Here is a 16,276-nt window from a genome sequence, read left to right as displayed (position 1 = left end):
GATAATGGTGAGTATGTAGTGGTGGCCTCTGTTAAATCGCGTGTATGGTCGCATCTCGACCACATCCGCCTGCCACAGGTCATCGTATCCGCGTACTATGACGCGTCTTCGCGAAAAATTTCTTCTCGCAGGAGCGTGTAATTCTTCCACCAGCCGCCGTTTTTCAACTGATTGCTTCTTACCAGCCATTACGATGACGCGCAACTGACGCAGAGATCAGATGTACGTTCTTATCTATTCGCGATGATTCACAATTACATCTTGAATCATCTTTTGAAGTTCGTTTAGGGTAATTTGCATGTTATTCTGGAATACAGCAATCTTTCTCTCCATTTCATCCTGTCGATCTTCCAAAATTTGCACGCTCTGCTGCACGTAGCGTTTGTTGGCTGCATCGCCATCATCTACGGGTGGCGCTATCCGTCGAATCTTGCGCGATTTCGCGTCAAAGTCGGTGGCGACCATGCAAAGAGCGTTATTTCGCACGTAATTTCTGATTAATCCTCTCCATTGATAGTACGGTTCCGCACCGCCTCTTCCGAGCGATATACCAAACTTGTTGATCGGCATTTCGATGTTGATTGAATGACTCGCTGTCGCGCCACTTAATTTATAATAAGTCCAGCTTCGCGAAGTTCCTCGATAATCGACAGGATCTCGTTATCGTGACCGTTGTGACCCGCTAGGCGCGAAGCTTCGAGCAATCGGAGACGATCTACAAGCTCGTTGGGATCGTCCCAATGAACATAGTCGATCTTGTTGTCGTTTAATGTCATGGCGCGCGGTATACCTTTTCCGGCTTTTTTACCCGAAATTGGCGATGCAATTATATTTCTGTATTTGTTACCTGTCATGGCACGCGGTATACCTTTTCCAGCTTTTTTACCTGAAATCAACGGTGCGATTATATTTCTGTACTTGTATCCCCCATTGCCCTTTATTTGAGCGTGAGCATTGTGATTGCGTTTATGAGCATTCGTCATCAACAGAATGCTCTTGTATTTTTGCATGTCATCCTCCGTGTAGATCTCGTCATTGGGAATTTTCTTAAAGATCAACTCGTAAAGACCGCGTGTGCCTGCGTATCGTATGTCGTCGATAATTATGTTGTCCGCGTTGTCCACGTCAAAACGCTTATTACCGAGCAACATTCCATCGTTACTGAAATAAACGCCGTACACGATGTTTATACCGCTTTCTTGATCGCCGCTCAGAACAGCCCCGATGTACTTTTGGCTCAATGGACCCAAGTGATCTCTCAATGTTTCTCGACCCTCAGATGTTTGCAACTGCTGTCGAACGGACGTCACGAGTGAGTCATCAGTGGTTTCAAAAACATCTTCGTTTGCGAGCACTGTGTGTTGTACGGAAGACGCAGAGGTTATCGGCGGTTCATTCGGTGGAGCAACTTTCGATCGTTTCGATTTACGCGGTTGTAAAATTTTAGTTATTTCGCTCAAATTAGATGGCACATTTATCGATCGTTTCAACGTAACCGGAGTTGAAGCCATTACAGAGTCGTTAAACGAGGCGTTTGGTCGTTGTCGTTTGAGCTTCGGCTCTTCGTCTTCCCACGCCGTTTCATTCTCAATCTTTGACACGTCAGATTCTTTGTCAGCTACGGTGTTTTCGACAATCTGCCTTAGAGGCTCGATGATAGGCTTAAAGTGTCTCTCCAACGCAATATCTTCCTCCATTTTACCAGTTTTCAAGGCGTGATATTTTTTGCGAATCGAATTGCTCGTTTTCGCAATTTGATTTGCTATCCTCTCGCGCTCTCTAATCTCCTCGCTGCTGTCCATGTTGCGCTAACGTTGTTCAATCGACGCGTCGACAACAACTAACCACGTTTTGGTATCGCAAAGTCGTTAAATCCTTTTCTGTATCGACCATTCGAAATCGCGCTGTCCTTGTCTATCACCACGAATCCGTACTTTTGTTGCCAACACGTATGACACAATTTACAGAAATCTTCGTAAGACATATCTGTGTTTACGTGATCGCTGTATATGTGTTTCAGATTGGTACCATCCTGTTTAAACAGAATCAATAAATTCGCGTTGTCGCGTATAAGATGCTTCGGTATCTTCGCATACGTCTGACAAAGATAGAAGGAATCAACGTCCACGTGCCGGCCCATTGCAAAGTATTCTCTTATCGTATCCTGCTTGTCGCACGCCACGTCATCAAAGATAAAAATAGAATTCGGGAGCGCCTCGCTCGGCGGAATGACGTCACTGTTATTCGAGAACGTAAAGTAACCAATCTCTTCTATCGGTGTTAATATATTCTCCAAATATCGATATTTCGGTTGTTGCAACGATTTCGAGTACACGTACACGTTCTCGAAACGTACACCGTGCGAACTTTCCAGCAAGCTTATCAAGACGTTTGTCTTGCCGCAATTCGACGGACCGCCGATGATACCGCGTATAGAAATTGGTAGCATGCCTCCATGTTTGCGTACCTCTTTTGTTAATGGCATCCTATCGTCAAAGTTTGTCACTTTGATCGTCCGCGATTGTCGTACGAACCGCATTTTATCTCCTCTCCACAACAAATGAATAATAATATCGAGAAAGCTGGCCTATTTATAGAGACGCGTAGAGCTGATATGCTCAGTCGTTAAAATGTTTTTGCTCGTGTCGGATAACAGCGATATTTACGATTTAACCGCCGAGCAGTTGAAGTATATACCAAAAGTCATTCTACTGCGACAGTTTTATAATTACATAGATTATTTGTGGGATAAGCTGCCCGAACATATCAAGACAAATTCGGAGGTTCAGCAATATCGACGCTGTTTAATACATTATAATTTGCCGTGTCAGCAAACGCACATCGACGGTCCGCCGCCGCTGATAAAAAACTGCGGCAAATGCCGCCGAAGATAGGTCGAGGTCTGTTGAATCGCGCGATAAACGCGCTTTCGATCGAATTACATATCCCCGGCTATCAATTTTGCGGACCGGGAACTCGCTTAGAAACACGATTGGCAAGAGGTGATCGGGGTATCAATCCATTGGACGCGGCGTGTCGCGAGCATGACATAGCCTACTCGCGTAGCAGCGATCTCGCAGAACGACACGTGGCAGACAATATACTCGCCGCGGAAGCGCGAAAACGTGTTATCGCGAACGATTCGACTCTCGGAGAGAGAGCTGCAGCTACAGCTGTCTGGGCAGCCATGAAGGCTAAGACGAAACTCGGTATGGGTTTGAAAACGAAGAAAAAGAAGAAAAACAAGCGAATACTTCCGGTAGCGAAACGCGGTGGTATCCTGCCGATCCTGCCGTTATTAGGGATTCTCGGCTCGTTGGTCGGCGGAGCGGCAGGAGTCGCAAAGGCCGTGAATGACAACAAAGCCGCGCGACGTCAGCTGGAAGAGATGCAACGTCACAATCGCGCCATGGAAGGTCACGGACTTTATCTCGCTCCGTACAAACGCGGACAGGGTGTTTCGAGAAAAAAAAACGTCGAAGAAACGCTAAAAATTCCCAAGGGTGTAACTACCAATGTGCAACTGCAACAATTGGCAAAACATATGCGCATTCCATATTTTAGAGGTGTTTTCATGCGCGACTCGTTACCGATCGGCGGCATACGTCGAAACGAGAGCGGTATCGTGAATTTGGATAATACTGATGGACCGGGTACTCACTGGGTGGCGTATGCGAAGAAGGGAGATCGTGCCATATATTTTGATAGTTTTGGCAATCTTCGACCACCGAGAGAATTGGCGCAGTATCTAGAGAACAATGTAATAGAGTACAATCGCACGCCTTATCAGCGATACGATCAGAGCAATTGCGGACAACTGTGTCTGCGTTTTCTACAGTCGGTTGACAATCAATTTAAAAACTGGCGTTACGCTGTTTAATCTCAGTATTCATTCAAACATGTCACTGACATTTACGCTCACCGGCAAGAGCAGCATCCTCGCGGTAAGCTACTTTCCCGCCGTGGATTTGAGCGATGGCGATTACGAGCTCGGTCTAACAGATTTTGAAACATATCACACGATACCGAATGTAAATTCGTCGAACAATAAATTCTACTATGACGACGACGACAAGGAGATTACCATTCCCGAAGGATCGTACGAACTGCGTGATATAGACATGTATCTGAAACGCGCTCTTTTATGGGACCCATCTAATAATGTCTCGACAAACGAAGATGAACCGCACCCATTGATTATTATTCGCGCTAATAACAATACGATGAAGAGCGAGATCAAATGTGCTTATCGGATAAATTTCACAAAACCGAACAACATTGGATCGCTGCTGGGATTTTCAGCGAATCGCGTGCTGGAGCCGCGACAATGGTACGAATCGAATGTTTCTATAAATATCATCAACGTAAACATCATTCGCATAGAGTGCAACGTGACCGCGGGTGCGTACAGCAACGACAAGTACGTGCACACGATACACGAGTTTTCACCGAGTGTGCCTCCAGGATATAAGATATCGGAAACGCCGGCACGAATCATTTACCTTCCGATCATCGTACGGAGCATTTCGGACTTGACGCTTCGCGTCGTGGATCAGGACGGTCGATTGATTGATTTTCGCGGAGAAGAGATCACCGTTAGACTGCATGCACGAAGACGACAGCGGTAACGTGAGATGCTCGTACTGAACGAAGCTGAGCAGGTGCAACAGACGAGAAACAAGAAGACAATTCGATCGCCAAAGAAGAAACTCACTGCGTCGAACGTTGAATTTTTGAAATCATTGGGTTTCGTCGTACGAAATGACTAATATCTTAAACATTGGAGGTGACCCAATTTTTGACGACAGCGTCGTCAAGATTGAGACACACACATACAATCCGTACGCCAACACAACGTTTGGACATAACGATGAGATAAGAATACCCATACAACAGCAGGATTTATACACGTTGCCGTGTGAAAGCTTTCTCTACGTTGAAGGAAGATTGACGATAAAGAGAAGGAATGACGAGTCTCAGGCAACGCTTGCAAATAATTGTGCGGCGTTCATGTTTGATGAAATTCGATAAGAGCTCAACGGTGTGGAGATTGATCGCAACAGAAACGTTGGAATAACCAGTACCATCAAGAACTACGTATCGCTATCGTATAACGATTCTCAAATCTTGCGGAATGCTGGATGGGACGTTACATCGAGCATACCTGAAGGATACTTTAACTTTTGCGTACCGCTCAAGATGTTGCTAGGCTTTTGCGAGGATTACAAACGCGTCGTTGTTAACGCTCGTCACGAATTAATTTTGATACGAGCGCGTAGCGATAACAATTGCATTGTAGGAAATCCGGCGACGGAGCTGGAAATTGAATTGTTTAAAGTACAGTGGAGAATGCCTCACGTCACATTAAACGAGGTCAATAAGCTATCCATGCTACGGGCTTTGGAAAGCGGACGATATCTTAGTGTTAGTTTCCGTTCGTGGGATCTGTACGAGTACCCAATGTTGCAGAGCACGACCAAGCATTCGTGGGCCGTCAAAACGGCGACTCAGCTGGAGAAGCCGCGGTACGTTATCTTTGCGCTGCAGACCAGCCGCAAGAATATCATGTCGCAAGATGTTAGCGTATTCAATGACTGTAACTTGACTAATGTGAAACTTTATCTAAACTCGGAATTTTATCCGTACGATGACTTGAATCTAGATTTTGCCAAAAATCGATACGCCGTCCTTTTCGATATGTACGCGCGTTTTCGTAAAGCTTATTACGGATACGACAGCTTCGATACGCTTTGCAGCGTGTATACATTCCTAACGGAAGGACCTTTTGTCGTCATTGATTGCTCGCGACAAAACGAATCTGTCAAGAGCGCCACCGTGGATGTGCGAATAGAATTTGATTGTAAAGAGAATGTACCGGCAAATACTACAGCCTATTGTCTCATCTTGCATGATCGTGTAATCGAATACTGTCCGTTGTCGAACGTAGTGCGCAAAATCATGTAAATTGCGATATCAGCAGATATTGCGATATAAGAGATACATATGTAGCGCGATAAGATACAGATTGCTTCGTCGTTTCATTATGATCGTACCAACGTTTGTCGATCTGCAAGGATTCACCGTCGGGATGAAATTTGTCGTAAAGGAGGTGGCGGTGCTGAGAAACGGGACCGTTTTGGCCCATTATATTTTTACATGTCCCATGCCATGGAGTCTCCTCGCGAAATCCGATAAGTCATGCGCTTCCTGGTTGATTGCAAATCACCATGGACTTCGATGGCAGGATGGAAACGTGCCGTACAGCATGGCGAAACACCTAATTACATCGGCTGTACTTGGAGAGGGTGACGAGACGTCTACTCTTGTGTACGTCAAGGGATGCCAGAAACGAGAATGGCTGGTGGATCTGCTTGAGAATAAAGCGAGAAGACATCTAAAAATTGAGACTTTGGATGCAGATTACGAAGATATCGAATCTTTAAATAATCTAGATGTTACTAATACTGTAAGATGCGGAAAACGTGTTAAGAATTGCGCATTACAAAATGTATTAAATATATTTAACTGGTGGTCGCGACACCAGAAAAAAATATGATTTTTTTAAAATAAACTATATATGTATATATAAACGTTTTATTTTCTTTTCCCACATGCTTTGTAGTATAATATAGATGTTTTAAGTGCATGATAATTGTTTTAAAGATGTTTTAGTTGTTTTAAAGATGTTTGATAGCGGTTCAATAGCGGTTATACAGATCGCAGTTATACAGATAACTGTTTTAATTGTTTCATAGCTGTTCAAGAGCTGTTTGATAGCTGTTTTTTAGCTGTTTCATAGCGGTTCAATAGCTGTTTTAGTTGTTTGATAGTTGTTCAAGAGCTGTTTGATAGCTGTTTCATAGCGGTTCAATAGCTGTTTTAGTTGTTTGATAGCTGTTTTTAGCTGTTTCATAGCGGTTCAATAGATGTTTGATAGCTGTTTTAGTTGTTTGATAGCTGTTCAAGAGCTGTTTGATAGCTGTTTTAGTTGTTTGATAGCTGTTCAATAGCTGTTTGATGGCTGTTTTTAGCTGTTTAAAAGAAGTTTGATAGCGGTTCAATAGCGGTTATACAGATCGCAGTTATACTGATAGCTGTTTTTTGCTGTTTAATAGCTGTTCAATAGCAGTATTACAGATTAAACCATTAAAAGTTAATGGTGCGATATCGTTTTCGAGAATATGTCTTGCGGTGACTTCATCGCACACGTGCAGGTATTCGCGCAAACGGGGGTCGGGGGCGAGCGAGAGAAACCGCGAGCGAAAACACGCGAGGGAAAGAGAACGCGAACGGGGGAAAGATAACGGGGGCCGGGAGCGAAAAACCGCGCGCGAAGGAGAGATAACGCGAGCGTGCCGTGTGACGTCACGCGGACTCCGCGGCGCGGCAAAACGCGAACGCGGGTCCCCTCGCCCCGCTCCGCGGCGAAAACGCGAACGCTCCGCGGCGCGGCGAAAACGCGGATCCCCCCTCGCCCCGCGGCGCGGCGGAAACGCGGTCGCCCCGCGGCGCCGGAAAACACGGCGCGGCGAAAACGCGGTTCCCCCTTCCCCTCCCCCGCGACGCCTGAAAAACGCGGTTCCCCCCTCCCCCTTCCCCGCGGCGCCCAAGAACGCGGTTCCCCCTCCCCCTACCCGCGACGCCGAAACATGCGGGTCCCCCTCCCCCTCCCCCGCGGCGCCGAAACACGCGGTTCCCCCTTCCCCCGCGGTCCCCCCCGCCCGCGGTTCCCCCCGCCCCTCACCCCCCCTCAGATCCCCAGAGTGGAACCGGCCTACCTTACCTACTCGATTCTATAAACCATTTTCGACCCTCCGACGTTTGCAACCGATTATGAACGGTCGTCCTGATCGAGTCGTCCGTGGTTTCGAAAACATTCGCGGTTTCAAGAAATTCGGGACTTGTACGTTGCACGGTTCGCGTCGGTGTAGAGGTTATCGGTGTAGAGGTTATCGGTTGTTTCGATTGATCAGATTTACACGGTGTCGATGACAGATCCGGCCAGGAGTCTGATCGTTTCTTCTTTCTCTTCGGTGTAGCATCCTCCTCCTCCCCGCGCTGTTGAACGGATAGCGGTTCGATTTTCGCGTCAGCGTCGCTCTCCGTCGGCTCCTCTTTTTTCACCGCGGTCAAGTTCGAGTTGTCAACGATCTTTTTCAACGGCCCGATGAGGGGTTTAAAGTGCGTGTCCAACTCAATGTCCTTTTCGATCTTACCGGTCTTCAAAGCGCGAAGTTTCTTGCGAATCGAATTACTCGTCTTTGCAATATCTTTTACAACCTTCTCGCAAATCGTCTCGCCCCCGTCGATCGCAGCCATCGCGGAACAAAAAAAGGCAGAGTGTCGATCTCTCTCTGTAATAACGCTAATGTTTCACCTTCGACAACGTATCGGCAACGACTGACCGCTTTTGCGGTATCGCGAACACGTTAAATCCTTTTCTGTATCGCCCGTTTGAAAGCGCGCTGTCCTTGTCTATCACTACGAATCCATACTTGCATTGCCAACAATCGTGGCACAACGAGCAAAATTCATCGTACGACATGTCGGTATTCACGTGATCGTTGTACACGTGTTTCAAATTGGTACCATCCTGTTTGAACAGGATCAGCAGATTCGCGTTGTCCCGTATCAGATGTTTAGGTATTCTCGCATACGTCTGACAGAGATAGAAGGAGTCGACGCTTGAGTGCCTGCCCATTGAGAAATACTCTCTCACAACGTCTTGCTTATCGCACGCCACGTCATCGAAGACGAAGATCGAGTTTGGACGTGCGTCGCTCGGTGGAATGACGTCACTGTTATTGGAGAACGTAAAATAACCGATTTCATCGATCGATGTCAACAAATTCTCCAAATATTGATATTTCGGCTGTTGCAGCGATTTCGAGTACACGTACACGTTTTCGAAACGTACACCGTGCGGACTTTCCAGCAAGCTAATCAAAACGTTGGTTTTACCGCATATCGAAGGGCCGCAAATGATCGCGCGTATAGTAGTCGGTAACATCGTACCGTGCTTGCGTTTCTCCACGTTGCCCCCCATCGACCGTGATCTGTCGTCGCAATTCGTCACGCGAATCGCCAACGGTTGTCGCACGAATCTCATTTCTTTCCACACTGCCGACTTTCTGGCTGACTCGAACGCCTATTTATAGGCGAGCGGAACCGCGAATCGCTCAGTAGCAAAAATGTTTGTCTTACTGTCGAGACCTTCCGATATTCGCGACTTGAGCGCCGAACATCTGCAATTTGTGCCGAAAGCCGTTCTGCTGCAAACGTGCGGCGATCACGTCCACTACGTGTGGGACAAGCTTCCGGAACATTTAAAGGCGGATTTGGAGGTTCAGACATATCGTCGCTGTTACGAACATTACAATCGACCGTGGCAGCGAACGCACATCGACAGTCCCGCGCCAATGATAAAGGATTGCGGCAAATGTCAACGAAAAAAAATGGCGGAGGCCTGTTAAATCGCGCGATAAACGCACTTCCGTTCGAATTACACATTCCCAGCTATCAATTTTGCGGTCCGGGAACTCGTTTACAAGAACGATTGGCGAGAGGCGATCAAGGTATTAATCCATTGGACGCGGCGTGTCGCGAGCACGACATAGCCTATTCGCGTAACCGCGATCTCACCGAGAGACACGCGGCGGACGAGATACTCGCTGCAAAAGCGCGAAAACGCATTACCGCGAGAGATTCGACTCTCGGAGAGAGAGCTGCCGCTACAGCCGTCTGGGCGACCATGAAGGCTAAGACGAAGCTTGGAATGGGTTTGAAAACGAAAAAATCGAAAACTGCGAAGAAAAAAATCTAATGAAAAAACGGATACTTCCGACAGCGAAACGAGGCGGCGTATTGCCGATTCTACCGTTGTTGGGAGTTCTCGGTTCTCTGGCCGGCGGAGCGGCGGCAGTCGTAAAGGCCGTGAACGATAACAAAGCCGCGCGGCGTCAGCTGGAAGAGATGCAACGTCACAATCGCGCCGCGGAAGGTCGCGGACTTTATCTCGCTCCGTACAAATACGGACAAGGGCTGTATCTCGGCCCGCACAAACGCGGGCGAAGAGTAGCGTCAAAAAATAAAAAAAAAACGTCAAAAAGACGTTAAATATGCCCGCGGGTATTACGACTAACGTACAATTGGCAAGGCGTTTGCGCGTACCGTTCTTCAGAGGTGTCTTCATGCGTGATTCGTTACCGATCGGCGGTGTACGTCGAAACGAGAGCGGTATCGTGAATTTGGACGACGCAGCGGGTCCCGGTACTCATTGGGTAGCGTACGCAAAGAGGGAAGATCGAATCGTATATTTTGACAGTTTCGGCAATCTTCGACCACCGAAAGAACTGGTGCGATATTTCGGGCCGAGCGTGACGAAGATCGAGTACAATTGCACGTCTTATCAGCGATACGATCAGAACATCTGTGGACAATTGTGCCTGCAATTTTTCCGGACGATCGACGCAAATTTAAAGCCTGACGGTGCGCCGTGGTGACTCAGTATTCGTTAACGGTTTCCACCGACATGTCTATAACGTTCACGCTGACGGGGAAAAGCAGCATCCTCGCGGAGCACTATTTTCCCGCAGTGGATCTGAGCGACGGTGACTACGAACTCGGTCTAACGTGCTTTGAGACATATTACACGATTCCGAACGTGAATTCTTCGAACAATAAATTTTATTTCGACGAGGATGACACGGAAATTACGATTTCCGAGGGATCGTACGAGATACGAGCCATAAATGAGTTTTTGAAACGCGAAATTTCACGAAAACGCCCGCGACGCGTAAATCGTTCCAACGATGATCGTACGTTGGTCGCGAATATCGCGCGAGAGGCGACCATTCGCGCAAACAGCTACGAAGACGAGGCCGCGGAATACCCGATAGTGCTCCGCGCAAATTACAATACGATGAAGAGCGTGATCAAGTGCGCTTTCAGAGTGAACTTTAACAAACCGAACAACGTCGGATCGCTGCTGGGATTCTCGTCGAAGCGTATATTGCAGCCAAGACAGTGGCACGAGTCGGACGCGTCGATTAATATTATCAACGTAAACATTATCCGCGTGGAGTGTAACGTAACCGCGGGTGCGTACAGCAACGGCAAACGCGTTCACACGATACACGAATTTTCACCGAGCGTACCACCGGGATATAAGATATCGGAAACGCCGGCGCAGATCATTTATCTGCCGATCATCGCGCGAAGCGTTACGGATCTAACGATACGCGTCACGGATCAAGACGGACGATTGCTCGATTTTCGAGGAGAAGAGATCACCGTCAGATTGCACGTACGACGGCTACAGCGATAACGCGCGACGTGTGACATGCTCGTGTTGAACGACTCGGAGCACGCGACAAATAAGAATATCTTTACGACTGCGACGATTGACGATATCATCAAATCGACATTCGGTAGCGTTAAAACTGAGACGAAAACAGAGACGAGAAAAAAGCTCAACGCATCGAACGTTAAATTTTTACAATCTCTGGGATTCGCGGTACGAAACATCTGAACGATGACTGAAATTCTTAACATCGGAGGCGAGCCGGTCTTTGACGATCGCATCGTCAAGATCGAGACTCACACGTACAACCCGTACGCCAACACAACGTTCGAGTATAGCGACGAGATACGAATACCCATACAACAGCAGGATCTGTATACGTTGCCGTGCGAAAGTTTTCTCTACGTCGAAGGAACATTGACGGTGACCAGAGCAGCTGGTCAAGCCGATAACGTGGTATTGGGTACTAATTGCGTCGCGTTCATGTTTGACGAGATTCGATACGAGCTCGACGGTATAGAGATTGATCGTTGCAGAAACGTAGGAATAACCAGCACGCTCAAGAACTACGTTACGGTATCGTCCGACAGAAGCGTGATCCTGCGAAACGCGAGCTGGGAACCACATAATAACCCGAATGGATATTTTAATTTCTGCGTACCGCTCAACTTGTTACTGGGATTTTGCGAGGATTACAAACGTGTGGTGATCAACGCTCGTCACGAATTGATCTTGATACGAGCGCGCAACGACAACAATTCCCTGGTGGGAAGTCTCGCGTTGGAGCCTACTATCAAAATACTCAAGATACATTGGCGAATGCCTCACGTGGTATTGAACGAGATCAACAAGCTGTCGATGCTGCGCACCTTGGAAGACGGACGATATTTAAGTATGGGTTTCCGTTCGTGGGATCTGTACGAGTATCCCCTGTTGCAAAACACGACCAAGCATTCGTGAGCCATTAAGACCGCGACCCAGCTCGAGAAACCGCGATACGTCGTCTTCGCTCTGCAGACGGGTCGGAAGAACGTCATGTCCGCCGACACAAGCCGATTCGACGACTGCAACTTGACCAACGTAAAACTCTATCTAAACTCGGAAGTTTATCTGTACGACGATCTGAATTTGGACTTTGGTAAACAGATGGGCGATTCTGTACGATATGTACGCTCGTTTCTGCAAGGGATACTACGGATACGAATATCTCGAGCCGAGTCTCACCGTTTCGACTTTTCTACGTAACGGTCCGTTTGTGATCATCGATTGCTCTCGCCAAAACGAATCCGTCAAAAACGCTACCGTGGATGTTAGACTAGAATTCGACTGCATGGAGAACGTACCGCCAAATACTTCCGCGTACTGTCTCATCATACACGACCGCGTGATTGAGTACAACCCGTTGACGAACGTGGTGAGCAAAATAGTCTGAATGTTCGCGGCAACGTCGACGTAAATATTTTCTCTCTCTTTCCATCAATCTCCGATACAATTATTAAAAGGGGTAAGGGAGGGGGAAGTATAAATCAGAGTGTCGCGAGACGGTTTGCAGAGTTGCGCGTCATTCCTCTCGAATGACGCATCGACGAGCGAGAGAAAGATAAAGAAATCTCGTCATGTCCGTACCAACGTTCGTGGACCTGCAAGGATTCCTCGTCGGGATGAAATTTGTCGTGAAGGAGGTGGCGGTGCTGAGAAAAGGCTGCGTTCTGACGCATCACATCTTTAATTACCCCATGTTGTGGAATCTCCTCACAAAATCCGACAAATCGTGCGCTACCTGGTTGATTCGCAATCACCATGGATTACGATGGGAAGACGGAAACGTACCGTACAGTATGGTAAAACACCTGATTACATCGGCCGTGCTTGGTATAGAAGAAGACAAAAAAGTTTATTATTTGGAAGCAATGTCTTGTCTCTCCGATTTTTAAAAGTGGCGACCGTCAATCAGTCACTAACTATCGTCCTATATGTAAACAAAATGTTATGCCGAAAATCTTTGATGGCATTGTTGCTCGAAAACTTAGCTTTCTATGTAAAAACATTATTATAAAGGAACAACATGGATTTGTACCGGGACGCTCGACAACGACAAATCTTGTTAATTACTATGATTTTTTAACTTCTACTGTTGAGAGTGGATCCCAGGTTGACTCAGTTTATACCGATTTTAGAAAAGCGTTCGACTCAGTTAATCATACAATATTAATGTGTAAACTTCGATCTCTAGGGTTCGGAGGTTCTCTTTTGCGTTGGATATCCTGCTTCCTATCAAACAGGTCTCAAGTCATAAAGTTTAATAATAGCTTCTCTAGAAGTATAAATGTTTTGTCTGGAGTGCCGCAGGGCTCACATCTTGGCCCTCTTTTATTTGTTTTATTTATTAATGACATAGCTGCTTTTATTAAATTCTGCTCTTTTTTACTGTATGCTGATGACCTTAAATTATACCGCCGGATTAATGGACCTGCTGATGCGCTTTTATTACAACATGACTTATTTGAACTTGAGGCCTGGTGTAGGAGGAACTGTCTTCGGCTTAACGTCTCTAAATGTTTTGTTATTCACTTTTCTCGTAGACGTAACTCATATTTATATAAATATACTCTTGATGGTTTACCTCTCTCAGCAGTGCGCGAAGCCCGAGATCTCGGGGTCTTGTTCAGTGCGGACTTATCATTTAATGCACATATACAATCAATAGTTTCATCTGCTTATAGAACGCTTGGATTCATCCTCCGATGGGGTAGATTTTTTAAGAATATAACCACTTTAAAATTATTATACTGTACGTTAGTTCGCCCCAAGTTGGAGTACTGTTCCATAGTTTGGTCTCCGTATTTTGAATGTCATCAGCTATTGATTGAACGTGTGCAGCACAAATTCCTGCGTATGGCCGCTTATCGGCTAGGTAATCCCATGTCAATTACTTGCCATGAATACTGCACTATATTAGATAGATTAAATCTGCTATCGTTAGAAAATAGGAGACTAACCTTTGATCTTACATTTATTTTTAAGCTTCTTAATCACTCTATTGATTGTCCGGTTTTGTTGGAACGTATCTATTTCAACATCCCGAATAGAGAATTAAGACAGTACTCCATCTTCCACATCGAGTATCACCGTACTTTGTATAGCGCAAATTCGTGTGTAAATAGGCTAATAATATCTGCAAGTAATTTCTCCAATAGGGTTGACTTTTTTGGTGGCTCTGTATCAACTTTTAAACAAAAACTTTCTCGTCTACTCTTGTAACCTGAATTTCTCCATATTATGTTGTAAAATTTTTATTTTATCTTATTGTTCTTGTTTTTTCTTTTCTCTTTGTACGCTAAAGGGTTTATTACCCGTTAATAAAGTTTATTATTATTAAAAAGAAGACAAAGAAGACGATGACGACGAGATGCCGACTCTTGTGTATGTCAAAGGATGCCAAAAACGAGAATGGCTGGTCGATCTGCTGGAGAATTATGCGCGAAAAAACCTAATCGTCGAGACTCTGGATGCGCATTACGAAGGTATCGAATCTTTGAATAAACTAGATGACACCAATACCATGCGATGCGGAAAACATAAAAAGAATTGCGCGTTACAAAATGTAATAAAACTATTTAACTGGTGGTCGCGCGCGACGCCATAAGGATTTGCGATCTTTTTTTAATAAATAAATTATATATAACTTTTTATAATGTTTTATTTCTTACTCCCCTTCCCCTCTCCAATCATCATCGTTAGAGTAGGCTTTACTTCCCCCTCTCCTAAAAAAAATCCACTGCGCAGTTCTATAAACATTATTTCCCCCTCTCCCTTTCCCCCACCACATCATTACTTTGGGAATTGTCGCGTATACTCGATTAATTTTATATGATCAGTCTTGTCGCGATCGTTTGTACTGACGGTCAACTTCTCAGAGTCTAGAGAGCGAAAATGTTCTCCTTTGAAGGATGCAATAGCAGCAGCAGCAGCAACAACGGTGCAAAACGCATGAATACCATGAATTATTACGTGCCGATTCACGACGTTGAAACTCAAACGTATGAGAAGAAATGTAATAGGTAAGTTTCGTTTAGGATAAAAAAACATATAAAGCCTACCCCAGTTTTTATATCTTAGCAAATTATAATACTTACTATAAATAAAACTAATTTCATTTATTTTATACAGCATTTTGTTGGATCGTCGCGCGGTTCGTATACTCAGCAGACGATACGCGCTGACAGCTATGGAATACAAATTCCTCGAAATTGGTATCAACGTGGGTCCACCGAGCTACGTGGAGATCGCCGTTGGAGATCCTCGCCGAGGAAAGGAACTGCTGTTGTCTCTCGAAACGTAGAAGGCACTATACGAGCAACGGCAAAATATTCAGAATTTCTTTCGCAATGACTTCAAAGATATTTATAGTTTTATAAACGTTGGACCGCTAACGATGAGAGTATGTACAGTTAATAACATCAAACTCATACGTCTCGAATCTGCAAACGTATGCTTGAGAATGACCGAATCGACGATGCATCGTATGTTTGATCTCGATCGGTGCATCGATGCGAGATTCGATCGTTTGATCAGAATACTTGCGACGGTCGATGCAAAGTTTGCGCAGTTCTCCGATATCGCGTCCACTGTGAAGGATCCCAAGGAAGCGTCGAATGTAATATACGCTAGCGATGCGTTCAATATGAATCAGATCGTCGATTGTGAGCTCGCAGCTTTAGTTTTTTAGTATGTAATATAAATATTATGTAAAAAAAAGAGTTAAATAAACATGCTTTTTTACAACTAAATGAACGATGTAATTTCTTTGCGTGCATGTCCATCCCTACCTATATTTTATCAAATGTTGTTTACGACGAACGTGTCCCGACAGGTTCGATGCGTTATCGGGTCCATCATCGTCCCGATGACGTCATTTCTTCCTTTGTTTTTTTACGTACTGCGTCGTAAAAAAAAGCGCGAAATTGTTTAGTC

General features: G+C 45.6%; 4 protein-coding genes across 4 annotated transcripts; 3 read left to right on the top strand and 1 right to left on the bottom strand.

The window, feature by feature from the left end:
* Window positions 1–242: 242 nt before the first annotated feature.
* Window positions 243–2,129, bottom strand: LOC143895357 (uncharacterized). Its single transcript, XM_077402411.1, has one exon. It carries the CDS (start codon window positions 1,800–1,802, stop codon window positions 606–608), a length of 1,197 nt encoding a protein of 398 aa, XP_077258537.1. The 5' UTR covers window positions 1,803–2,129; the 3' UTR covers window positions 243–605.
* A 7-nt stretch (window positions 2,130–2,136) lies between these two features.
* Window positions 2,137–4,229, top strand: LOC143895358 (uncharacterized). Its single transcript, XM_077402412.1, has one exon. It carries the CDS (start codon window positions 2,879–2,881, stop codon window positions 3,878–3,880), a length of 1,002 nt encoding a protein of 333 aa, XP_077258538.1. The 5' UTR covers window positions 2,137–2,878; the 3' UTR covers window positions 3,881–4,229.
* A 7,304-nt stretch (window positions 4,230–11,533) lies between these two features.
* On the top strand, window positions 11,534–12,734 carry LOC143895363 (uncharacterized). The gene is made up of 2 exons (XM_077402417.1): window positions 11,534–12,258; window positions 12,449–12,734. Exons 1-2 carry the CDS (start codon window positions 11,534–11,536, stop codon window positions 12,732–12,734), a joined length of 1,011 nt encoding a protein of 336 aa, XP_077258543.1.
* A 1,060-nt stretch (window positions 12,735–13,794) lies between these two features.
* LOC143895355 (uncharacterized) lies at window positions 13,795–16,032 on the top strand. The gene is made up of 2 exons (XM_077402410.1): window positions 13,795–15,363; window positions 15,473–16,032. Exons 1-2 carry the CDS (start codon window positions 15,236–15,238, stop codon window positions 15,642–15,644), a joined length of 300 nt encoding a protein of 99 aa, XP_077258536.1. The 5' UTR covers window positions 13,795–15,235; the 3' UTR covers window positions 15,645–16,032.
* The last annotated feature ends 244 nt before the right edge of the window (window positions 16,033–16,276 follow it).

The sequence above is a fragment of the Temnothorax americanus genome, unplaced genomic scaffold, assembly GCF_048541705.1.
Source record: "Temnothorax americanus isolate GAGA-0224 unplaced genomic scaffold, ASM4854170v1 Scaffold154, whole genome shotgun sequence".
Lineage (NCBI taxonomy): Eukaryota > Metazoa > Arthropoda > Insecta > Hymenoptera > Formicidae > Temnothorax > Temnothorax americanus.
This window is presented reverse-complemented; position numbering and strand designations above follow the sequence as displayed.